Source organism: Ornithodoros turicata, chromosome 1 (genome assembly GCF_037126465.1).
Source record: "Ornithodoros turicata isolate Travis chromosome 1, ASM3712646v1, whole genome shotgun sequence".
NCBI classification, from domain to species: domain Eukaryota; kingdom Metazoa; phylum Arthropoda; class Arachnida; order Ixodida; family Argasidae; genus Ornithodoros; species Ornithodoros turicata.
In genome coordinates this window covers 98,629,580-98,657,320 of record NC_088201.1, presented here as the reverse complement: position 1 = coordinate 98,657,320, position 27,741 = coordinate 98,629,580, and the positions used below count along the sequence as shown (strand labels likewise).

General features: G+C 44.6%; 1 protein-coding gene across 1 annotated transcript in view; it reads left to right on the top strand.

The window, feature by feature from the left end:
* The window catches only part of LOC135367013 (solute carrier family 22 member 1-like), a 119,633-nt gene that overhangs the window by 26,509 nt on the left and 65,383 nt on the right, over window positions 1-27,741 (top strand). Inside the window, exons 4-5 of the mRNA XM_064600065.1 lie at window positions 9,249-9,417; window positions 12,718-12,850. Of these exons, the coding sequence (XP_064456135.1) occupies window positions 9,249-9,417; window positions 12,718-12,850 (302 nt within the window). The remainder of the gene's footprint in view (window positions 1-9,248; window positions 9,418-12,717; window positions 12,851-27,741) is intronic.

Sequence of the window (27,741 nt, the reverse complement as noted above, 5' to 3'; positions counted from 1 at the left end):
TGAAACAAGGCAAGTTCTTGCTGAAGCTGGTGAGGTCCCTATTGAGGTTCTCCGTGAATGTGAAACAGCTCGACATTTGCTCCGTTTGCGTGCTCACATTCCCGTCACCTGCTCCTCAGGAAAATTCGATACCGCCCTGAAAGCGACTTCTATCGAGTAGCGCAGAAGACACGCAGACTCTCAATGGCTTCATAGCTTATGACATTATACCGCCGGAAGCCCCCTGGTCTCTGCTGGTACCGTCGACTTGTGTACGCCTTCCAAACCTTCTGGAAAGAAGAGATCAGGTCCCCCCTAAAGTCCTCCGAGCCCATTTTCATGCTCTGGTAGACGAGAAGTTTTCTACGTTTACGGCAGCGTATACCGATGGCGCATCCCGAAACAACAAGTCCGCCTCAGCATTCGTCATACCATCCGAAGCCGTAGTGCACGGAAGACGCCTTTCACACCCAACCTCCTCCACAGCTGCGGAACACTATGCCATCATTTTCTTTCTATAACACATCGCTGATTTGACACCGCGGGAATGGGCAGTCTTCACAGACTCCAAATCTGCACTTCAAGCAATTGAAAATTCCGGCATACGAGGCCCATCCGCACCCCTAGTCACAGATGTGTTAATGGCTTACCACACTATCTACGCAGCAGGCCACAGGCTAGTTCTCCAGTGGGTTCCATCCCATTGTGGTGTCGTAGGGAACGAGCAGGCCGACAGCGCCGCAGAAGCAGCACTCTCGTATCGGAAACGGACCAGTATTGTTCTGCTGAGAGGAGACCGCCGTTCCATTCTGCGACGCCTCGTGACACCCCTGGCTTCCCGCCAATGGGCAACCGACATTCTCCTCCCCTCTATGTTGAGCAGAGTTGATCGAACGCTCGCTTTTCGCATGCCACGGAACACCTCTCGTCAGGATGCTGCATTAATCCACCGAATGCGCCTCGATGTGGCCTTTACAGCTCAGTGGCGTTACCGCTTGAGACAAGTTGACTCTCCCACCTGCTGCCACTGTGGTGCTCTTGAGGGTCTGGTGCATATTCTTCTTCATTGCCCCCACTACCAACCTTGCTTAACCGCACCCTCCGAGTCTCTTCGTCAGCTGGACTCTCGCCCCTTCTCCCTATCGAAATTGCTTCGTCCCTGGCCCAATCCAGCCCAGCAACGCTCTGCGCTCAAAGATCTTTTGACATTTCTGGTTACCATCGGACTTCGATCGTTATTGTGAAGGGACTCGTTATTTTGTTCCCCACATTCCCACCAGCAATGGGGTAGAGTATCGCCTCCGGCGATGAACGTCCCCACTCTCCAAAGTGAAAAGGAAGTTGTTGTTCCTTACCTTTTCAAATTTGTCACCACGCCAGTATTGTGTTACTTTTCTGTGGAGTAGCGGATAGCGGTATTTCGTTACTTAGTTTTGTAGCTGGTACAACACTGGGCAGAACCAATCACAAAAGCATCAGGCTATGTTGACCCTAAGACAGGGAAGGAAGTCGTAGTCCTACTGACCGGGTATCCGCACGAGCCACTCTATCTGGCGAGATCTCGGCAAAGGAGGGCGAGGAGAAAAGCATGCGCCAATAAGATATCGCGGAAGAAAAGCCGATCGCATCCGGACGATGTCTGAAGTTACGAACAAGAAGTTACTCAAACACGCGACGGTGAACACTGATCTCGATTGTAAAAGGCTGGATCGCGGATAGGGAGCGCGAGCGTGAAGAAACCGGCCGCCATCTTACGGTGCCCACAACAGCCGCCGCAGCGATCATGGCAACTTCCTGCAATTACGGTCGTACCAACCGTACTAGCAATGTTACAGGGCCTAAACTTATACAGGTGAGTCACTCTTCATCAGGGAATAAATAGGCGTCCATTCTGTACATTTATTTGACCATTATGGAGTGTTTTTTTGCCCAAAACGAGCACTGGATGCAGGTTGCTTGATCGCTCTTCCGACGTTCAATCGAGCACACTTGCATTTTACCCGGCGGCAAATACAGTTTGAGTGCATAATATGCTTGAAAGAACATGTTACACTACATAGGTAGTGTTGTCATCAATATATGTGCGAGCACTCGAGCGCTTTTTTGCATGCATTGCTAGCATGGTACACGGTGTTCTCTGCGGAAGCGAGTGCCACATTCATTTCTTTGAATTACCTTCGCGCACAAATTCGGTATTACGTCATAACAAGACCACGATTGTCACATTTTTTCATGTATTTGTATTGTTTTGTGCCTTGGTTTGATTTGTGACAAAGAATCCTACGTAACGGTGCTGCGGCGCGACTTGAATAACGCCTTTGTGTCTGAGCTGTATCGTCAGCTTGTTACGATAGTAATAATTTGTAGCGTGTCGTGCTATTTGTAGCAGTTTTAAGGCAAAAGTGGTCTCTCAATACAGGTTTCGTCATGAGGGCTGCCCAGTGAATAATCTGTGCAGCGTGATACGGCTGGGTGTACAGGTAAGTATCACGTTCCTCATCCACTGGTTTCTACTTTACAGGAAGGAACAACCTCAGTGCACGCACTGTGGTTAGCCTCTCTCAGTTTTGCATATTTTCTTACATGTTCACATCAGAAACACACCTTACACTTTAGGCTCCTTCACCCAGCAATATAATAATTAGAGATTATAATTCTTTTTAGAAGAGTTCCCCATATTCTTTTTAGAATCGTTTTTAATCTTTTTAATTATTAGAAGATACAGGGATTGTAAACCATGTTTTAAACTGATGTTTTAACATTTGTCCAATGCATTTATTAAACAACATATTCATTTTTAACTGGTTGCACCCAAACCAATGTTCTGATGTATTATTTCCTTTGTTATCGATGCACCATAAAAGTTGGAATAATCATCATCAATGCAGGTTACTTCACAGCTGCCTCGACATACTCAAGAAATGGGTGCAGAACCTGCGTAATGCCCGCAAACTTTGACTACCATAGCATCTCCAGAAAGTAAAGGGATATGTGTCACATGGGATTTTTAAAGGCATTCACAGTATATAATACCTTGTATGAACTGTTGTAGATCTAAGCAGTTTCTACAGTACACTCTCAGAAATTAAAACTTGTCAGGGAACTGTGATAATTGTTTCAGTTAATAGGCATGCACATATACGCTATAAGAAGACAATTATTTATTGAGAATGCACTTCTCTGGCTACTCATGTTGTTTACATCTACTGTTGATCACATTCATTTATCAGATATTATATTCTTATATATTATTATTATATTATCACATATTCGATCACATTAAATTTAAAATTTAGCATTAATGAGAAAATATCAGTGGGGAAGTTGCTATTCATTGCTCATTCCAACCTAAAATTGAGTGCTACAAATTTAGAGAGCGTACCTGACCATTGTCATTCCTAAAATATATATTGCCATTGTAGCAAGGTCACAAAACAATAAATGTAGTCTTTTGTGACCTCCCTGCACGTTCATTGTATCCTGAAACGCATAAGTGCAAGAAATAACTTGAATAAACTTGATGTTGTATAAACTTGATATAAAATGTTGAATAATATAATGTATGATATAAAATGTTGAATAAACTTGAACTTGTATATTCTCTTTACTCACCATCAGTGACCTTCTTTACAAAAGCATATCGTGTTAGATTTTTTTTGTTTACGTTTCACAGACGGGGTACACAAGGGCCAAAATGACAAAATCACAACTGTTTCAAGCTCAAAATCGTCCTGCTGCAATTATCCTGTTGCAGACCATACGTGTGTAGTGCAAGAAGGCCCTTGCACATCAAAATGTAAGATGGGAGTCACAGTTAATGCAAAGTGGTTCCTATGAGAGACTTCGCGATGCTGAACAAAATTGTGCAAACTGCGGAAGGTGCCATAGAAGATATTCAGAAAGCGTGTCTGGTGCTCAGAAAACGTGCTCCACATAACAAGCATGACAAAGTCAGCACTGGATAGCAGGCCCCCGTTCCTAAGCAGCTTTGCTCACGCTGCAGTTGTATTCAGCAAAAGCATGTGAGTACTCGAGAAGGACATTCAGTTTGGCACAACCGCGCCTGCAAATAATCAGAACAAATGAAGGAAGAAACAAACAAACATAGAAGGGCTGTACTTCAAAAAGAGGTAAATCTTGTGTATCAAGGAGGTGTTACCACTTTTAAGTAACTTAATTGATTAAGCTTACATCACTACCTGATTAACTGTCCTAACGAGCGTGTTCTAATTGCGTGAAGCAATTAAATCACGCTCACAACGTATTTGGGCTGCTTCGGTGTGTCCATATTTGCGAGGCAAAGCACCGCAGTCGTTCACTAAAAGACACTTTCTGCGGCGGTGCTTGATATAAATCATACGAAACCGATACGCGGCTAAAACAACGGCTGTGATTCTATACAGAACGATCTCTTTCTGCCATGCGAGTATATCCTTTCCCGGACCGTTCTTTATGGAACAATTTTTGTCCAGAACGCAGCACGGGATATTACATACATGGTGGTTGTTAACCTCACATCGTTTCTTGTTGAAATATTGGCTGGGAAACGTACTCTAGTGCAATCCCCAGCGCTGCACTGCTGTGACGGTCTAGTTTCGGAATGCAAAACATAACGTAATTAAGAATCCAACGGCAGGACACCCGTGAAACACTGTTAGGATACATCAGTATACTGGCACCTTACAAAATTGTGTGATGACAAACAACGATCAACGCCTGCAGCGCAATAAATACTCACAATCTATGTTGCCTCCCATTGTTTTCTATGGGCGCAGACTGCGCTTTAGGGCCTCCCAACATGGCGGCCCGAAGGCACGCCTCTCCCCCGCGAGCCCCTCTCCCATGCGCCATCCAGCCTTTATAGATAGAGATCAGTGACGGTGAACGACGCTGCACTCCGCGTAGCTAGCAGACATAGTTTCTCGTCGGAGAAACTCTGTGGAGCGCTCACAGAATCTCTCGGCGGGAGACGTGTGCACGAGAAGACGTAACGTTACTCACGTGCACCCAAGCAACTATGACACCACTCCTGTCGCCCTCGCGCCTCCACCGAGATTTCACCCGAAAAAGCCGCTCGTGCGGATACCCGGTGAAGGTCACATGGCTGTCTCTTGATGATTTCTCTACTGCAAGCACGTTACAAGAGGCACCTGAGAAGAAATACAAAAAGAAAGCGAGTACTGAAGCAAATGCAAGGAAAGTCAACGCAGGCAATGGTAGCACAACATTCTCAAATCTATCTGGCAAAATGAATATCCAACTCCTTTTTCTACATTTTCGACCAAATCCACCCCCTCTAAAATACATTTGCAATAACTGGCTCAACCTAAAGGACACTATAAGGAGTTCCTTCTAACCAGCCTTCGATGACATTGACAAGGAAATCATGTTGAAGGAGAATCATTGAGTGCACTGTATAATTACTATGCGCTCGAGAAGAAACAGCATTAAAAAAACATGCTCTTGAACGGACGTTCAATGCTCTCAACTAGCAAACATTGAGAAACAGAGTGTGAAGCTTACGGGGCGGGGGGGGTAAGGTTTCCAGGCCCTTTGCAGCCGAGACACATACGTTTGGTGTCAATGCTGCTCTCTAGCCATCGTAATTCGAAAAATTTTGCAGAAGCAAAATCGAACAATCAGAAAGCCCTCTCCTAGGATAATCAAAAAGGGACATTCAGCGACATTGCTCAATACATTTCGGAGGAAAAAGAGAGCAACAGGGAAAAGCATCAAACAACCCCTCAGGAATAGAAGAAAAGACTCTACAAGGCGAATACTAGTCGTGCCACTTGATCTCAGCTTTTAGGTTCCAAGTAGCAGAATTTGTTGGCGGAACGTTCTGGTAAAGTTTTACTCAAACGTTACAAAAACATGACTAATGTCCTTTTGAAAATCTGTTGGAGCAACGTTGCTTGAAAACATTTCTGCAGCATTGTGACAGCACAAAACCATGTTTCTCCGGCACAAATACAATATTGAGGCAACGTTTCCGTCACGATGTCCACGACCCTGACTTCATTTACAACATCCATTGGTAACACTTGAGCAACGTGTGCACACACTGCAACAACGGCATTCATATTAGCAGAGGGGTGAGACTGTTTCCAACGGCAGATATCCCGCTTGTCGCCGGCTGTTAGAAGTGATCGCCTTCTTTTGGAGCCATCAAGTGTTTCCATCTTCCAGATATGATTGAAACTGAATGCAGCACTGCCGTCATAGGTCACCCAGCTAGTAAAATTTTTCCACTCACAAAACAGGTGGGTCACCTCTGGTTAATTCTTGTGTCTGTGGGGCACTGCACGGCTGCTTGACCTTCATTATTTGTTGCGTCAACAACCCGTTCATAAACCGAGGTCGTAACACATGTGCTTTTGCGGTTCGTTCCCTGAAAATCCGTTCACAGTTCGGATACCGAGGGTTCATAAACCGAGGGAGAAATACATGCAAAAGTTTGGTTCCTTGTGACGCCGTTCATAAACCGAGGGAATTCTTAAATCGAGGGTTCATAAAATCAGGGTTGACTGTAGTTTAGTCTATACCACGAAAGTGTGATAAGATATATATATATCGGGGAATCATCAAGGTGTATAAACAGAGCGAGTGTTTTGGCTGGTTGATAAAGCACTGGGGTTCTTTCAATTCTTTTAATTGAAAGGTGCATGAACGCTCGTTTAAAAGAACATTCAACTAATACCTCTAATAGATATGGTGCATTGGGGTGCTTATTGACATGTGGATGTGACAATGAAAAAATGGCTAGGAAGCAAGCGAGCTGGTGAAGATGATGCATAATGTTAAAACCCAGAGACTAGGGAACACGAAGGGACAGACACAAACGTGATTTCGTGTTTGACTTGTGTTTGTTTGACTTGACTTCGTGTTTGACGCGTGTGACTTGCGTGAAAGACATCGTGTTTGTGTCTGTCCCTTCGTGTTCCCTAGTCTCGGGGTTTTTACATTATGTGTGGGATGTCAGGCAGAATTCCAAAACTCAAAAATTTTGTTCAGGTGTAAAAAGAAAAGTAGCTTTCTCTTTCGAGAGGCGCACGAGGTAAAAAAAGCAGGTAGTAACTGCGTCAGTAACCCCTGTATTTATCTTTGTGGTGCAAACAGGAAGTCCAACATGAGAGGGAATAAAGGGAGAGAGGAGGTGCCTCATGTATTTAAGACTTCGTTTCACAAAATAAAAATTCTTTGGTTGGCAGTTCAGTGTGGTGTCCTCATCTTTTTTGTGTTCTGTTCTCGTCTTTTCCTGCATAGGTGGTTTAATCGTTTTTAGCTATATTAGACGTAAGATGTGAAGCAGTGATTACGTTCACAAAGCATATGCACAAATGAAGTTTACTCTGTTGTAAATCACTGATTATAGATTTCTTAACAAAATGTGTTTGCTTCGCTTTCACGTGAGTTGAGGCATGCATACAACTAAGAAATCTGTGCAGCTGTAAAAGATAAGTAAATGGTTTGTATTACACGTTACTAATATCTGCAAAATTCATATTCACCCACCGATAGGCTTGTTGCTTTTTCCACACAAACGCTCCCTACTTGATAGAAGTGAAATGTGGAACACCGTCATTGCGTACACAAAATGTGTGTACACATAGTGGCATTACTGTGCTGGACGTAACTACTTATTGCTTCGAAGTAAAATTTGTTTATGTATGAACATGTACAACATATCTGGCATGAGCTCTGTCATGTACCATGATCGTTACCTGTGTCTGAATGGCACGTCGTTCCGAGGAACTTTGAAATCACGCGCACTGTGCCTTCAGTAAAATATCTCACTTACACAAAGTGCACTTCCAAATCGTTGTCTCTATGCGAAAATCTAAAATGCACAGATGACAAGTGGTTGCAAAGCAACATATGCGCTTTGCCTGTATGTATGCTCATCACAGTGAAGATTTTCTCCAATAAGGAGGGATAAGCTATATTGAGACTGCTTTCCATAAGCAGAAGTATGCTGTTCCCACTGTGGTCAACCATCATACCAATATACGCTTAGTGTAGGCTACTCGTTTTGGTGCAGGAGAGAGTTCGTCACGGCTGGGTAATTTCTTTGGAACTGTGCTGCTTGAGTAATCACGATAGAGGAAAAGAGAAAGCATCAAGTCATTGATATGTAACATTTTGGTAGATGTATTGTTTTTGTTTTGTTTTGTTTTTTGCTATGCCTTGTCCTCTGGTCCATGGAGGCTTCACATCAGGATTATGCCATCGAGGTGTGGTCACATTTCGTGATCTTTGGACGTCTGCATTTATCAGTTAGGTTTTACCCTTAGCAGTATTGTAATGTGGAGTGTTGAACGTTCCATCCTCCCCCTCCTTTGCAAATATATCAAAAAACATTTCAGGCAGACTTTGACTCAACATGTTGTTTCAGATGCGCCTGCATATGACAGATATGTAGCACGCAAAAACACGCAACCACGAAACCGGAACTATCATTCTAGCTTGCGCATGCGTTACAGTGCGAGCGTTACAACAATCGCCAAGAATGTGGAAGACAACATGGGTTAGTTATGACTAACTTTTACCTGTTTACCGCATCATTTTTCAAGAAATTCGTTTCTTTAAGCAAATATGACAAAGAGACAACAGCGGCGTTTTGTGCCGCTTTAACTGGCGAACTTCGGGTTTCCGGGTCTGGCAACCGCGTTCCACAAAATGGCAGCCCCCGCGGTTTGACGCTGATTTTACGGCAGCTTGACCCACCTGGACGGCATGGGGTGTCGTCACGGATCCGTTGAGGGACCTTGTGGGTCTTCGTCATGTTAATACTGAGGGGAATGCTACTGCTACTTATTACGTTTTTCTGAGAACGCATCGTGGAGTGCTTGATCATGTACCCGCCGAGTAGTACATTGAATAGCTCTGGGTAAGCACTTGATAACACGTTTTCTCGGGCCTGTGGCAAAAAGGACCCACCAAAGCCCACAACGCTGCAGAGGTGTGATAGAACATAGACCTCGTAGCCTAATGCGCTTAGTGGTGTAACGTGGAGGTGTAGTGGTGATAAAGAACACATAAAAGGAACATTGGATAAGAAACATGGAAACACAAGTGAACTTATAAAATGCAAGAGATGCAAAAAATAGATAAGGTAACAAGTCTGAGAGTGTACCGCACGGCAAAAATATATCGCATGATGACTCCTGATGGGCTGCCTTACGAACCAAACAGGGTTTGGGGCCATCTTAAATGTTGCCGCATTGTTTCTTTGCGTGGTGGATTATCTTTGGTCGTACTGTCTGCAGTCATGGAATACACCATCGCATCGAAACGAACACTGGTGGCGTTCATCTGGGGATTGAACTGGACGCTTGCAAGCACTACGTTTCCGTGGTACGCCAGCTACATTTCCAGTTGGCGGGGACTCTTCATCACCGTAGCCGCAGTGGAAGCTGTGTTGCTATTTGTTTTCTGGTAAGTTTCATTGAGTTACCGGGTACATAACTAGCTATCGATTCGAAAGAAGAAAGTGCTGGGTAATTTGTTAGCTAGACGAATGCACGGGGTGTATGCAGAATAAAAAGGGGGAGCGGAATCCGTGGTGTCCGAGTCGTAGTATTTTACATGGAAACGTCAGAATTTTAGTGAAAGCGACGGCCCAAACTCGTTCGCCGTGAACGAGATGGCGAAAGCGGCGCGCGCCGCCCGAACGGCGCTGCGGCTGTGGCTCTCTGGCGGGCTCTGGTTCCCCTACCCTGTTCAGCGACCCCCCCCCCTTCCTGTAGATGCACTCTATCGTCTTTGTGGGTCATTTTAACACTGGCAAAATTTGGAGTTGCCCCGCTGGTAGAGGCTAATGGCTCGCTGTGCGCGCCCGCAGCCTTGTTTTGCTTCTGTCGCTAATATTTTTCGTCGCTCTCGTAGGTCTCTCGATCACTCTGTGCTCGATTTTGGGGGCTCTTTGAGTCTCTCTTGTGTCGCTCTTTCTTCGAATTGCCGTTTCCTTCGACTGTAATCATATTTTAGTTTCATATATCGAGGCATTCTGGCAAAAGTTTGATATTCTGTCTGCAAATTTATAAAATTATGGTTGTTGTTGATGAAGCAGATCTCGCTTAAGCGCTCGGGAAACTTCTCAAGCGCTTTTCAACAATACCTCCACCTGCGTCCTAGCTTCACGCGTTCGCGAGATGGATTGGAATAAAAGCACGCGTACTCCTGTCTTCCCGTCTCTTTAGCATGCTCCCGCCACACCCAAAGCTTGTGGCGGCCGCAGCAATGATCTTGTTAGCTTGAATCCGCGTGTAAGCTATGTGCATTTAGCCGGTTGGTTGCCATTGGTTTATTACTGAATGAGTTAGCGCGTAAAGAATTTAGACATAATTCCGTTGCACTCTTAATGTTGATTTAGCTACCAAACCTAACTTACAGACGTCTTCATGTCAAAACCTAAATGGCATTTACACAGGTAACTCTTTGCCTACTGATCGGACGAACGTCACGTGGTGCATGACGAGCCCAATTATGCGACATACCCTAAGAAACATCGCGGAAGTTTAACTCAGCATGACATAATAAGCTTTCGCAGCAGCAAAGCTCGTTTCGCACTGCGCTGCAATCTGAGTCTTCTTTGAATGCGTTAGCATTAGAGCCCTCGCTATACGAAAGAATCGCGGCGTGGTCTGTCTGTAGGCACAGCGCGGCGCGCATGCGTGGCTGACAGGTTCAGACGTGTCCGCGTGGGCGCGCAATAACACATCGGTTATGAAAGCTGTACGAATGAGCCATGGCGAAAGAAGGCTGAGGCTGCGAGACGGCGACGCTAAGCTGAACCCGATGAAGCCGGGAATGCTCATTTGGCTGAGGATGCTGTCTTCCATTAAGTTATAATTTCAAAGTTTAATGTTTCAAAGTTATAATGCCAACGCATTTCCGTCGAATCCAACAATGGATTGACCATAATTCTTCTAGGACCGGGGTGACAGCGTGGAGTAAATAGTGACGAGACGGGCAGCGTTCCTCGAAACCGTGGTGTGCTCTTCTAGCTCAGCAAAAGAAGAAAGAAAACGAAAATGAAAGAAAAAGAGCGCACCAACAGTCGAGAGTCTTCTTATTAGCGGGAAATAGCGAAATAGCGCGGAAATAGCGCGAGCACACTAGGCGTAGTGTTATGCGCACGTGGTATTATGTGGATACGCGTGCGCGGCATGAACACACAGCTTCCTTGTGTACGCCAAAAAAGAGAAGCTCTGTATTACAGTCCTCAATCGTCGTGAGCATTCCTTGCACGTGGGCACGCTTGGACGAACGCGCAGAAAAGTATTATGTGTGCCTTGCCGGTACACAATGAAAGAGCAGCATCGAAGAACAGTTGTGCGTGCCCGAAGCTCTACCGAACCTAGTGGGGACAGCACCCAGGAATATCCTGACTGTTAGTGTCCTTCTTTACTGTGCCTCTTCTCTCCAGTTCCGTTCTGCTCGTTTTACAACGTGTGAATCCACGCACATTGGCTGGTTGTAGAGCAATACCACTCGAAAGCAATTTTATGCCTCTTCACCCCTTACAGAACATTCAATGCGTGAAACCAGTGGGGCCTTTTCTACCAGTGGAATAATTTGTGCAGGCTCCCGGAGCACAACTTTCACCAACCTTTGCCTATAGAATTCATTATGTGTATCGCGGAAAACAGTACGCATGATAGAGTATACATCGTTTTCTAGCGAGTCTCACAGCCTGCGTTCCTGCATCTAGCACAGGTCACAGAAGAGGAAAGGGTACCAGGGAGGGAGCACACAGCGCGTCTACTTTCCTTCTCTCTAGCTTGTGCGGTAAACTTGAGGCGTAGACATACGCAGAGAAGGGGGAACGCTTTATGCGCACACCGCGTCGAAGTCTGAGTAGTAGTCCACGAACGATGTTCTCCTGAAAACATCATGCTCACGTCATGTGATGTAACGGCGGAGCTGATTGTCGTCGTCGACGTCTATTGCTACAGATGTTTTCAATGCGCTCCCCCGCTAGACGGCGCTGCGATTTCCATAGGGCGGCTTCTAAGACTAAGCAATGTATAGCCACCTCAAACGGTTTCTGGTACTGTAATTATTGTGCATTTCTGTGTTCCAGATTTTGCGTTATTGATTGGGACCATTTGAGATTGCGCAGTCTCTAATAAGCCCCTCAGTTGAGACATAAAACGAGTGGAAACGAAACTAGGTGTTGAAACTGTCATTTCCTTAAAGAGACACTAAAAGGGTTTAAAAATTATTCTCGCAAGATCAAGGATGCCGTTAACCTGATACAAACACAAAAGGAACGGAAGTCACCAGTTGCACCGTTCGTGATTTATGTGCGAGAGAAAACAATTTTTGCTACGCATTTCCTTCACAAGAAAGGCGATATTGCGTAGAAGGTCCCATTTGTCTTCGCAGACGATCTGCCTCGTTTATTGACAAAATCCTTGAAGGAGACTAGTGAGAGCCGGCACTGCATTGGCGTCCATTTTGGGAAGGGGAAGAAGAGGAAAAGCGTCAATTGCAGTTTCATTCGCTCATCAATCACAAACGACGGAACTGGTGAATTCCGTTCCTCTCGTGTTGATATCAAGGTAACCGAAACATCTTCCTTTCCGTCAGGAAAAAATTTTTGCACTTCAGTCCCGTCCCTTTAGGTCATCTGACGTGCGGTGCAGTCTTTGGGTGTTCACAGGAGACTGCCCAACGTGAGCACTGGAGACACTATTGTCGCATGGCTTATGGAAATGGAAATGATTACAGGTGGGCACCAGAGTCATCGTCGTGGCTCTTATCTGTGGGCAATAAAAAGGAAGCTACAACTATTCTGCTCAGCATAGCAAAGATAAACGGAAATGTCGTCACTGAAGACCAAATGGAATCGTCCTTATGCCAGGTATGTTTAGCCTACCTTGCATTGCTTAGTCATATAAAAGCACGCCCAAGAAAGGCATTCGTTGCCCAAGTTCTGTTGCGCGCTAGGTCGGCCTTCAGCCCGCTGCCTTGAATCTGTGCAGACCATCGGAAACGTGTTGAAATCCAGAAACTCGTCAACAAAGCGCAGTATGATTGTATATATGATTTTCGACTTCCGGCATTCATACTGTGCATATATGGCTTCGCAGACAATTGATCTTGTGACAGTCAAAATAATTTATTTATTTATTTACACTACCCTACTGCTCCATCTAAGTGGCATTGTGTAGGGGAGAGGAGATAACTTAATAACAACACAATCACAAAAGTTCAATTGCTCTAACACATACGTGCATAACTTTTCACAAAAAAGAGCCCATGGGGAAGAAACAAGGTCTCGTGGAAGTCTATTCCATTCCTCAACTGTTTTAGGAAAAAAAAAGAATTTCTGAAAATTGACATATGAAAACGATAGGGTTCAACCTTATACTCATGGTCTACACGTTCTGAAATGTAACTCGGTGGGAAAAGATAATGCCCTCGAGGAATGCCTGTATGTCCGTGATATATGTGATAAAAAAGTTTTAATCGAGATTATCTCCAACGGCATTCTAGTGAAGGCCATCCCAGCATGGATCTGAGATATGTTGATCTAACCTGAGGAGAGTAATTATTGCAAACAAATCTAGTCGCTTGGATTTGTAGTTTTTTCTAGTTTTTTCCGAGGATTTATTTCAGAGGGATCCCACACCGCGCTACAATATTCTAAGGACGGTCGAACATATGAGTTGTAGACAGTTTCTTTAATATCTCTAGGAGCCCATTTGAAATTCATTTTAACAAAACCCAATGTTTTACAGGCCGTGCAATTCTGTTTATATCTTTGACCCATTTTAAGTCCTTAAAGTAACACCAAGATATTTATAATCGTCTACGGTATCAAGAATCGTGTTATTTAATTGGTAAGAGAGTCTGTAATTATTGGAGGAGAAAGCAACACATTTACATTTAGACGTGTTTAAAGTCATACCCCAATTTTCGCACCATAGTTCGATTTTGGTCAAGTCACTCTGAAGTACTCTACAATCGTCCTCAGATTCCATAATTCTATAAATTACGCAGTCATCTGCAAATAACCGGATACATGAATCACCAGTATTAACTAAATCATTCATATAGATTAAAAACAATAGCGGCCCTAAAACTGCACCCTGTGGAACACCCATTGTAATGGGAGTTGTAGACGACGCGGCCCCGTTTAATAGAACGCGCAGTTCTCTATTGATCAAATAATTCCCGAGCCAGGATAGTAGAAGAGGATCCAACTTCAAAAATGTTAATTTGTGGTGTAAAAGAGTATGATCAACAGTGTCGAATGCCTTACGGAAACCCAAACAGACACAATCCGTTCGAACATGCATAGCGAAATTTGAGGCGAGGTCATGATAGAAGGATATGAGTTGTGTGGTGCACGAATAATTTTTACGAAATCCATGCTGGGCCGGAGAAAAGGAATTGTTGTTCGTTAAAGTGCAGCTCCGCTGCTGTTCCGAAAGTATGAAGACGTTGAGATATTCAGAACCGTGGTCCCAACTTCATTCATAAACGCACATTGCTTTCCAAATTTCCATACTCCTTCGTGAGAAATTTGAGAAAAACTACTGGGCGGCGGTTCCACTTGTGACGTCATACTTGGAACTGCGCGGATTGGATAGCCACACCTAGCCAGCTCTGCCTGGCAACCAGTTTGTGTTTACACTCCGTCATGGCCTATGAATCGTGCTGAAACAGCTGTCACGAGCTATCGGTGACCACCTCACCGTTTTATCATGTTTCTTATAAGGAATACTTCGTCTTCGAGCACGTTCTCGTTCTCAATAGCTTTGGTGGTGCATTCTGCACGCGCAGCAAGTCCGCGCATAGTGCGCTGCCAAAGCTATTGAGAATGCGTAAGTGTACGTCACACGTTAGGTGTTAGGTCTTGTTGGTAGCATGAAGCACAGTGCGGGCACAGAATGTCCGCTCACGACGGCCGTCGTTGCACAACGAGGCCATCCTGTAAGGCTTGTTAAAGAAGACCGGCAAAACTATCTTTGAGGCTATTAACGACAGCAATTATCACGGAACACACCCAAAACATTCACCTTCGCCCATTGATCTCCGCCATCGCATCGACGATTTGGCGTTAGCCAAGCCACGAGCGCGGCTAAGCCAGGACGAAGCCGGGATTGGTCAGGGTTTGCCGACCACAGGACCGCCGTGCCAGGAAAATTTAAAAAATTGTTTTCTTAAAAACTACAAACAAATGGGTGAAAATTTTTCACGTGTATGCTCCCTGTGCGGAAACGAACGCACAGCCCAAGCATGGCTCCATTCTGTCGCAGTCGAAAATCGGCGGAGCTGAGCTTTAAGTGTCTCATAATGTTGGAATAGATAATGTGCTCCATGATTTCATCCCATATGCACAGAAGAGATAATGGTCTATAGCTCTCTGCACATTTCTTGTCTCCTGACTTTAAAATTGCAACAACATTGGCCAGTTTCCATTCAGAAGGAATCATACCTGAGCTCAACGATCCGTTAAACAGTACAAAGAGATAATCAGCTATGATATCGGAACAAGCCCTCAATACAACACGGGAAATCTTATCAGGTCCTACACATTTTTTCTGTGTTCAGATTACGGAGTTGATTAACAATACCTTGCTTAGATAGCAATACAGGAGGCATAGGAAAATGTATGGTCGCATCAAACAGAGGGGGTTGTATAGCACCATGACAACGACACACAGACAACACAGACTTAAAATAGTCATTCAGAACTCGGCATTTTTCAGCGTCATCTGTTATCAGCTGGTCATTAGATTTAATCACAGGAATACCAACAGGTACCTTATTAATAGACTTTACGTATTTCTATAATTTTTTACTTCTGTATCCTATCGTATATTTCAACTTCCGAAAATAAATCTGTGGTGACTTCTGTGATGACTGATAAATTATGGTGACTTCGCTTGGTCGAAATGTGCAACAGGTCCTAACCTTCCAAAATCGACAATCGACGCAAACCTTGTGCCCGCGGCAGGTCACCCGAACATCCCTGCCCAGAAGCTAGCGGCGCTAGTCACTTGGATCACGCTGGCGGCAAGGCGTTCGGTGGTTTTCTGTATCCGTCGTCTGCTAACCAACGTTGACTTCGGCTTGCGGGCCAACCTGGGCCAATGCAGGCCGTCGTGGTGCGGATATGACAACACCGGGTATGGTTGGGCAACCCGACGCCCGACTGTACCCAGACAGGCGGAAAAGTGCCAGGAAAAGTGCTTGGGGAATTTTTAGCGCCAGGAAAGCGCCACGAGAACACGCACGATTGCAATATTTTTGTCAAGAGAACGTAATTACTCAGAGCCTGGCAATGAAAGCTACCAGAGGATGAGTAGAGAGGTAGAAAACCGAGAGACACGGACAAGTAGACGTATTCACACTACGGAAATGACCAAGCAAATTCGGCATTATGCTAACCAATGGCTCCTCTACACTATAGATGCCTGTCAAAAGAACGCGGAGTGTACATCCCTACCCTCTCCCTTTTATGTGCGGCGCTTCCGCGGCATAGCGCTGCGTTAGGACAGCGAGCAGACGGCACTTTTAAGGTTGGTCCTCACTCATGCGTTTTCACAAAAAGGCATTCGTTCCGTTGGCCTGTATCCGTCAGTTACCATGACAACAAGATAACCGAGAGATCCCACGTACGGACGTACAAGAGTTCGCAACGGAGAACCAATCAGAGCGGCGAACCTGACGCAAGCGCAGTTTGTACGTGGTAGGTAAAGAGCAATGACGGCCAATGAAGCAGCGTTGTGCGGTTTTGTGTATTTGGTGCTGCCATGGGAGTTGCAGTGCAATGAATGCTTTGCAGCGAAATGGAGGTGACAAGACTGGGCTAGATTATAAGAAGGCAGTGTAGCATGAAAACGTGTGTCCTGGTCTCTTTCAATTTCTGCTGCAAGAGCAGCGCTGCCGAGGAATAGTGGGCCACAAGAAATCCAGCGAAATCATCCCTGAGCGTCACCGTTTCTGGATATTCCATGTCGAGGCACCACATCACGCAAACAAAACGCTTTTAAAACACGATGCTCAATCGTAGTGCCTTCGCTGTTCAGTATGGGCATGCACTGAACCTACGTTGGTGCGCTTTGTCGACCACATGTGTCAACCACCGTCAACCGACGGACGTAGGTCCGTGGCAGTGAGAACATGTCAACGCACTGCGCTGCGTTCAACACTGAGGATGCATGCCAACGGAACGGATTCTCAAACCGACAGAAGAGGTTCATGTTCACGATCGGTGTAGTGCCCAGCATATTTCCTCATAACCCTACGTACATAAGACCCGCTGAGCAAAAAATAGGAACACTGCATCAGTAGCATTCGGAAAAAGAAGCGTGAGACTTTTGAGCTGTTTCTTCACTCATGTTGTCACCCGAGCCTGCGGCGTTAGGCGTCCCTGTGGAACGGGCCGTACAGGTCACAAGACCAATTAAGAAGCTGCTGTTGCTGACAGTGAATGTGATAGCGCTGTCAGTGGTAATGTAACCCATGAGGTCCTTTGGCACGCAAAGTGGAGAGCGAAGCTCATTAGCACTCCTCAGAGAAAGGAAAAAAAAAATGAGTGAGAAAGAACGGGCCTGGAAAGCACGGAACGGAAGGCTTTCTCTAAAAAAAATAATTTGAAAACTAAAGAAGAATACTAAATCAGCAAGTTTCTTGGATCTGGGTCAGAGTATCGCACCTGGCGATGAAACTTCCCATTCATCATCTCACAATGAAGTTGTTGCTTTCATGGATCGTGGATGCCGAGCAGACGATGAGGCAGAATGTGTGCTCACCGTATCCTCAGTTGCCTTTTTTTCCAACTCCCATATATCATATTCTTCTGTAGTTTCGCCTCATCCTGCAAAGCTTCGGAAGGCATTGAGACACTAAATGAACTGCTCTTCTACGGAGTCGCTCCTTCCAAAGTGTGTGAGCTTGCAAATACCGTGTTGTGTGCCTCCCGAGGAACATGGACGGTGCTACGTTGTGCTCAAGTTGCTTGACAACAGCGGGCTGGAGGAACTCACTTACAGTTAGGCTCAGAGTAAATATCCAGTGAGCGGAATACGTATCTAGTGCACTGAAACAGCTCGCATCCTGCTGGGATTTACACGGAGACTATGGCCGGCGGTAGGCCTGCAGTGTGAGAAGCGCGCGCCATCCCTGTGTTCATATCGGAGACCACGCGGCACAGACAGAAGTATGGTAGCCTGCTCGACGTCACAGGCAATAGTATACGTACAGGAGATATTAGTTTAACACTACTTGTTCCTAGCTTATTCCGAACATGAACAGCCACCGTCGCAATCGAACGAAAATGACCCTGATTTTGTTTTGCATTTTACTCTGTCCTATACTACTTTCGGTTGTCAGTTGCTCCTCCTAGAGTTGTACTGCGCATTTTAATGTTATAAACAAGATTGGGTGATATACACACTTCCCGCCGTTTTAAGGATATCTGAAAACTGACAAAGGATACCATATCCACATTTAAAGCCAGGCACAAACTAGAGTCATGGAGACAGACACACACCGATCCTCAAACATACCAGGGCTTGTTTATTTTGCGCATGATTATATCCTTAAAAATCTACGAAAGAGGCAAGAGGAATAAGGGGCGGATTACTGTTGCCTTCCTTTGACCAGAATCATCAAAAAGAGCTCACCGTACGGGGGTTCTGAAACTTGAAGTATGCAATTATTAGCATCCTTCTATATATACACACAGGAAAATGTAACATAGCGTAATAGAGTTTGGTACACGTTGTGCAGGCTGTGTTGAAATACGGTATACATACCGTACCGTACACCGGTGTGTTATTTCATAAGGTCTCTCTGCACTGTAGATCTTTGTTAAAGAACTAAAATGCTGTGAATGCTTGTTGCTACATATGATCAATAAAATATGCCGAGCAAAGAACCCTGTAGTCCAGTCTTTTGTATGGAGTGAGTACGTGCGAGTAACCATGAGCCCCGAGTTGTTTGAATTCGTTAGAATCCCTTATCGAGGCCGTATAGGCGCCGTCATAACTAATGGCAGGTGCGAAAGCTTCTGTCGACCGGTGGATTAGTACATTGCCGGCCCTTTGACTTCATTATGTCCCCTACGAGAAACGTTGCGCTGCGGTTTTGTGGCCGGTGTTCGACGTACTCCAGTCTGTCAGTCTTCACGATGTCTTGCCCAAGTGACGAACTCCGCGAGAGATTGATTCACGGAGTTGAGGAGAGGCCACCCCTTTGGAACAAGTGGAACGCTCAGCATAAAGATCGCCACGAGATTTCGAGGCTTTCGTTAGAAGTTGCGGAGGCACTTAACCACCCCTAGATGACAGGTAAGAAATTCACTAATTTATTATTGTTTTACGAGTTGAAAATGACGCTTTCGTCGTCTCCTCGATCTACGTTCGTATCGGCAGAACGCATTGAGGCAGGGAATGGGAAACCAAAACTAGCTCAGGTGAAGTTGTGTAGCGGTCTACTCAGCGTGCGTGATGAGAACAGACACGAACACTTCACGATCTATCTGAAAAGGTAGAGGTTCATGCACTTCGAAACTAGCTAGAACCAGTGCTAAAATAAACATCATTACTCAACCTTGCATTTTTTAGAACACCATTGATTAATCCTAAACAATGAGAAAAGACGAGAGTTGCTTGATTTCTTTAATGATATTATCCAGTACTGAACAAAACCCGCTAATGATGTTCATGACTAATTCATTGGTTATTATTTATTTATTTATTTATTTATATTATAAATATTTATATTTATACTTATTTACACAAGATCAAGAACTGTGACAGTAATTTTTACATAGTAAATAAATAACAATACACAGTAAATAATAGTCTACACTAATAGCACACTTAGGTTGTCTTTATTGATTGTGTGCATAAAGAAAAAACAAAACAAAACTGGGGGAGGTGTGAGCCATCGACTCCTGGCTGAGTGAGCATATGACTGAATGCTCCAGGAAAAACCTCATCTTCAAAGTATTAACTCGAATATTTCCACCATGCGTGGGGCATATGTAATTTTCCATGCTGAGCGAGAGCGAAGAGAATTTAGTTATGCCGTGCCCACCAACATCGAAAGCCTAAGCGAAGGTGTACTATAAATATAAATAACAAACGATACAAAACAGAAGAAGGCAGATACACAACAGCAAACTACAGGAAAATATTTCTAACACGGGAAGCGAAAGAAAAAAGTATGTAAATATGTTTGGACTTTCAAATTTCAAGTGATTGTACATTCACCCAAGACAAACAACGGGGGAAACAACAAATAAGTCACATGATGATGGGGAACAAATTAACAGGACTCTGTTTCGTCTTAGTGGAACGTATATACCAATGGCACTTAAGAAACACGGTGCATCAAGGACACTATGCATAAGTAGTACAGTAATGGCATGTCCTGACGATGACAGCGTGCCCTTATGGACACCGTACACAGCTTCGATAAAAGATGACGGTAATCGTGGTACCGCGCCTTGTATAAAAATATATTATAAATAATATAGACAAATTTTCTCGGGATACTTTCCAAGTAGTGTGATTCGGGTAATCAACTGTTGCGAACAAGGCTGTAAAACAAACAGATCACAGATTCAGTTCCTTAGAAGCTCCAAGGAATACGCCTTATAAACCTCAATATCCTCATGCAGAAGCCATAAATGTGTGAAATGTAATGATCAAGCTTTCAAGTGCTATCGAGTATCACATCGAGATGATGTGCAACATTCATTCGTTCAATCTGCACATCCTCTAACCAGTAATCGTACAACAACATTGAAGGCTTCCCTAAAGGGCAGAATATTTGTTGAACGTAGTAAATATGTATGTACATTTCATTTTTCATTTAATTTAATTTTAAATATCTGGGCATTTAGCTTGTACCATTCGGTAGCCGCGTCAATATCGACTTGAACACAATCACAATCAATATTAGAAGATACTGAACGGAAAATTTGTATGTCATCTGCGAACAGTAAAATATCACAATGCTTCACTACGTTAACGACATTGTTGACAAAGATCAGAAATAGATGAGGGCCCAAGTTGCTTCTTTGAGGTACCCCAAATATACAGACAAACAAAGTAATCATCTCCCCACCCACACTAACAAACTCAGTTTTGTCCTTAGGGTAACTTTTTAGCCAAACACAATAATTACTGTACAAGCAATACTGACTACGTCTCGGAACAAGCACGTCCGGCTGGACACAGTCAAACGCCTTACTGAAGTCAAAATAGACAGTGTCTACTCGTTGCCGATTACAGACATGTGACGCTGTGTAGTGCAGAAATGCACACAAGTTCGTTTCCATACCTCTATCTTTCATAACGTCATATTGTTCTGAACAAATTTTGTTAAATAAGAAGTAATAGAAACGAGCATAGACAGCCATTTCAAGCACTTTAGAAAAAGAACATGCCAAAGAAACCAGTCAATAATTATTAACAGAACATGGATCACCAGACTTAAAAATGGGTATAAGATCAGCTAATTTCATGTTACTGGGAGACACCAACGTCTGCAAAGACAAATTAAAAATATAAGTGGAAGCATATAACAGGCACGCAGCACAGCTTTTGAAAATAAACTTAGGAATACTGTCAATACCAGGGGCTGTCTTAGACTCGACCCTTTGAATGACAGAAAGAACCTCATGATTGCTAACGGAAGCAAGTGGACGACAGTCATACTCAATATTCCAGTGTCACATGCCGAGTCAAAAAGTAGAAAAATAACGCTAGCTGTTATATGTCACTCAAATATGTTCACGGCAAATATTTTACTCACTATAGCAGGGTCAGTAGCGAGGCGAGGCCATAAGAACAGTTGCCCCGTTTATATTGATTAATAGGTTTCAAATTTTTTCAGTCTGGTACTTAGACTCTTCCCAAATGACTTGTCATAAAGTGTTTTATCTCAGGCAAACAGCGTGCAACAAGGAGCATGAACAGTGTTGAACTTGTCATACCAGCGCTGTGAGCCATTCTTTTTGTACAGCCGGTAATTGTGCAGCTTCCTACTTAAACAATCTTTGAGCTCCTTCGAAAACCAAAGAAGGTATTTGTCATTACGAGGGTGGCTGTTCGATACATAATTATGAATTGCAGTACACATAATGTCAGTTAACTTCCAAACGGCAGAATGAATGCACTGATCATGGAATACATAATCAAGGGACAGGTATAATCAATGTGTATGATATAGGCATCATCAATAGGTAATTGTAGAATCCTACATAATCACGACAACTGTAATTATACCACCGCCTCACGTATTCTTTACCAGTACTTGCTGGGGAACTGCAGAAACCTTCACAACACAAATTCAAAATTGAGAAATTTCCCTTGTGCCTTGAAATGCACTGATGAACTAAAATGCACTACATGACGAGGAAAACATTGTCTATTTTACAAGTAGTTACACAACACATATAGCAAAAAACACAGAAACTTAATTACAGTCTCAAAACCACATGTGCAATAAATTCCACAATATGGTGAACTTCTAATCACTGTTTGTGTCACAAATCTAGTGGAACTATGCAAGAAAACCTTGAAGAGGTTGTTCGACAGCTTCCGAAGAACACCGCTTGCAGCAAAGAAAGCGGCAGCCAGTGGGGCTGGCCTGGACGACGTGCTTGAAGCAGAGGAGAGCAGTGGGGCACCCAAGTTGAAGTTTTACAATGCTCTCCTCTTCCTCAGAGATGTCGTTACACCAGTGAGGTAGGTAGCAGTCTCAGTATAATGTAACAACACTGCATCTAGGTAACACAGCATTTATGGTACATACATTTTCTTCAGGATTGTCTCCAACCGGCCCCCAGAGACAACAGGAAAGGACACTCTCGAACCTAGTACTGAAGGACCTGAGGCAGAGGTGAAGTTGAATCACGCATAAATAAGAAAGACATGCACTCATATAATATGCACACAACTCATATGTAGGTATTTGAAGACATGATGCTACCATATACACAATATCACAGTATGTAAATGTAATGCGTAAACATGTTTTACAAGGAATATAAGCACTATGAATACCACACAGGCATTAGATATCCACTCTGTCCTCCACTTGATAGCTCTGAAAGTTCCAACAAGCAATTTGTAGTAGCAGTTGTATCACGTGACACTAAACTATTTGCACTCTTCTTGAATAGGTCAGTGTAGCGGTGGTCAGTGTAGGTAGTGGAGGTGATGGACAAGCACGACTGCTTTTCTGCTGGGGCATCAAGCGAGAAGAGCCAGGGACCGTCCACATCTCAAGGACCTTATGTCACAGCCACGGAGGAGAAGTAAGGAGAACGAACTCTGCCGAGCCGCCGTTGAGAAAGCGTGTTCCCGATTCCTCGAGTCTAATTGTGGCCGCGCCGCGGCGCTCGCGCTCCGTCAGGTACTTTCTCCTCTGAAATAAGGTTGCTGCAATGCACTCTTTGAGATGTACTTGTGTGTCCGGTGCAAGTAGAAAAAAATATTTTGATAAATAAACATGCTTGTCGTGTATCAAGGAACGATCTCTCCGTGAAATTTTCGCCGACTTGTTAGTGCAAGGCGAGAAGTTTTTATTTTAGAATGCGGGGAAGCCGCCGTGAAGGGGGCTCCGCGTTGGCTTGACGGCTTGAATGTCTCAGTAAACATGGTGCTCTCGCAGTCAACAAGCTGTTCTCTTTTTTCTTGAGATAAAACACGACACCCGAAGAAGCACAAAGGTTATTGTCCGACATCGTACAGGATTGTACGGGTATTTACATCACCGCCAACACACGGCCACGAGATGTACATTGATACATTGATGAATGGTTTGCATTGATCACTATTACTTCCCGGGAACACTTCGCAGTGTAGAGTAATGATGTCATTGGGCTGGTTAATCCGTATTTGCATTCCAGCTGTTGCACGAGAGCTCTAGCTAGTTGTTGCCCGCGTCTCTACCAGCCACAGCGCTTTGGGAAACAGGAGCCTTTTGTCGTAATTGCAATGCATCCGCTGGGATAGAGAGTTACATTTCGCATGCCAGCATACACGAGTTTAATACCAAGGTACCAGAACGCACTTCTGTCGCAGGTTTTGCACATGCGCGGTGCAGGATTCAGTGCATGCACTTCCTATTTAAGGAAGGGATCTCGAAGACGATTCTCATCTTGGTGTACCGGGTGGGGGGGTGGGGGTGGGGGGATGAATCTCATATCTACTGGAATTAGGGCTTTTTAGCTTTTCTGCAGGTATATATTGGTGGTGGTGCAGTATGGTTCCTCTTTCCAGTGGTTTTCTTTCCTTGCAGTATGGTTCCCAAAACCGAGCGATTGGCATGTATGACAAGAAATAAGAAACTAAGTGCCAGAACCTTCGGAACCCCACCGTGTCCCATCATCAGAGCGACCCACATAATGCGCGATTCCGGAAAGATCGCATCCAGCAACTTTCGATTACAGAGCTTCTAACATACTCTTTCCTCCATACCATTCAAGTGTAGCTTTTCGGAACAACGTTTGCTTCCTTTGGGGTATGTTAGCGTGTTAGCGCAGTGGTCGAAGTACGCGCGCACCAGAGAGAGAAGGGCACGATACCCGGGACGACCGAGGAGAAGCGACAGGTGATTCCGTCGGAGGCATTCGACACTACACCTTTGGCAATGTCAGACGTTTGTTTTACGTATTAAAGTTTAGTTTTTTTTTTTCTTCCTATTTCCGATTTCATTTTTATCCGACAGGTAGCTTCCATCTATGAGACAAAAAAGAGGAAGCAGAAACCGGAAAAAAAAAAATTTAAAAAATAATTGTAGCTGATCAGAAAATATTAACTCGTTACTGGAGACACCGTTGTTTATGCTCATCAAACAAACATTCGTGTTGAACGCTTTTTAATAGAGTATTCGAGCACAAACGGCGCATTGCCGTGCAGGCGATTTCGCGGAGCTAGTACCGGAGGGAACGCGAGCGCCGCGCCGCGGCCAACAATTCACTCGAGGAATTGCGACGTCGTTTTCCAGCGGAGTCCGGTCTCCTTACTTCTCCTCCGTGGTCACAGCAGATGAGGAGGATGCTCCGCTGTCAGCACCGCCTGCTATGGAACGTCGTCGCAGCAGAGAAAGGAAATGCTCGACAATGTCCAAATTTTACGTTCCAGTTGTTGACGTTCCCTTCGTGTATTGCCTTGTAGTTATGACAACGATTTCTGTTACTATGAACTGCTCAAACACATGCAAACGCGGCACTGCAGCAAGGCAAACACGCCACACACAGAACATAGTTGGTGGGAAGCAGGCTTGTACAAGTTACCGAAAAAAAGAAACTAAATACCGTTACTCGTTACCACGAAAAAAAGGAACTAAATACCGTTACTCGTTACTACGAAAAAAAGGAACTAAATACGTTACCCGTTACCAGATTAACAAAAGGAACGCGTTCCCGTTACTCGATAGTAACGAGTTACTTTTACGTAACCACGCTATTACAGAGCCACAACCATGTCAAAATTGACACGTGCTTCATTTGGTCCGACAATTTCCATGGAATTCGCTTTGAAGAATAGTTGGTACCCGAAATGGGCATCGGTTATTTTTAGTGCGTTTGCTTGAGAGAGCCTCTGTGGCAACACTGAAGAATTGCTGTGAGGCATGGTCGCATCAAATACAGCCACCTTTGCGCGATACCACAAGCAAATGTGTTGGATGCGCCTGATCAGTAGCGAGGCTGACTTTCCTTCTTGTTTTGTTCTTTGAATTCAAGGACAACAGCTGCTTTTATTCCCTTATTTTGGCACCACCGTTAGGAGGCTACACGACGTCAGCGCGATATTGCGCGTCTATGCAAACTGATAAATGCTACACCAACGTCTACAAGCCGTTGTATCAGCTGGCTCTTTGCATGGCTAACCTTTCCTTTCATTTAGTAAACATAACCGCCCCTCCCCCCCCCCCCCCACCCCGGTTGTAAATCATCATAACAGCCAGGGTTTCCAGGTTCTCGGGCTACCTCTTCACAACACGGCATTGGCTCCACGAGGTATTCGATTGGTGCGTGGAATAAAGTGCCTTTACCGTATAATCCTCGATACGGTAACTGCTATAGCTAACTAAGATGTTCAAGACGCTTACCTGAGCACGCTTCTCCAAATTCGAATGCAACGAGTGGGGTGCACTAGGTCATTTTAGTTTGGGGAGGCAAAGAACACACCAAAATACTACATTCCCGTCACCTTTTGCCGCCTTCATCCTGAACATCTCGTCCAACCCAGGCCACACTCACGTGATTATCGTCTGTGCCATCTCATAATCCAACGAGTGATCGTCATTGGAGTCCACAAGTGTGGAGGTGGGAGCGAAAGTACAGGGACTAAGGTTTCTTCACGGGATACGCTGCTAGGCCAATGACACGCGCGAGCTGCATATAATAAACTTGGGATTTCGTGGTCCACGTCGGGTGGACCCACTTTACAACAACACGGCGAATCAGCAGAGAATGACTATGTCATCTCAGGATCCGAGTTTAGGCGAGCTTAGTTACTCTAATATATCCATTGGCAGCTCCTGGGAGATAACACCCACACCCACAAACAAATCCAGGGTGTTTTTCCAAGAATGCTTTCATGGTCAGCGACAGGACCGGGAAGTCCACATTTCATAGTGAAAAATACCGACTGAGGGAGAGGAGGCGGAAGAGAGGGAAAGGAGGAAACGTTCGCGGGAATGGGAAAGTGGGGTGAGGGGTGGAGAGTATACAGAGAGAAAGAAAGAAGGAACCAGCGTACTCGCTCAAGACAATGATAATAATAATGAATAACTAACAAAACGACTGTTGACTACGGAGTTGGGTCTGTGTGGGTCTGTCCAGATTTATTCAAGCTGTAGTGGAATGTTGAAAGGAAAACCCTGTAGAAGCCCCTATGAAAGGTGTTGAACCACAAATACCGGCAAAAGGCTGCCGGTATCATCTTCATACCGGCAATCGGCAGAGCGAGCAAATAACCGGCCGTTCCGGTATAATACCGGCCTGGTGGCAACACTTCCCGGAAGTGTTGCGGCATTCGTCAAGGCGGTCACCTTAGGACTCAACAAAAGAATGACTGTTGACCAGAGGCTCCCAGGAGCTGAACATCCAGGTCAGGTCACCTCGTGTTAGAAGCGTACGAGATTTCGGGAATTTCCACATAGTAATTGACCATGTCGTTCCATGTTGAAGCCGAGCCTAAACGAAGGAAAGGAAAGAGTAACGTGAGTAACGCGTTACCGATTTTTGTAACTGAATACGTTATTAGTTAAAACTTTTAGAAAAGTAACTAGGTAAAGTAAACCCGAACCCGAAAAAAGTAACCGGTTACTGGGTAACGAGTTACGTACAACTCTGGTGGGAAGGAGCAGAAGAGCCGACGCTAACTCCATCTAGGCGTTATAATTCAAATTACGCCGTCAGATATTTCCACCAGCGACGTTCTCTCAAACTAAGTGTCCATCAGTGAAAACGACACTTTGTTTTGCATAGTAAATGACACATTTGAGCTTCATTTATTACTGCACCTATACCGGCCGCACTTTTCTACTTTTTGTCCCAGACGTGCATGTTAGATTCAATAGATTCTGTCTGGACGTTCCCCCGCGTGCCATATCGCGCACTCGGCAGTGCATAGCAATTTGGGCGGACCCGGCGCTCAAAAGAACGTGCGCCCAATGCACGCTAGGGGCTGTGGACATTCAGGTCTATTATATACATCCGACGGCCGTTCCGTGTTGTTGGGGATGCAGTCATCTATTGACTTTATA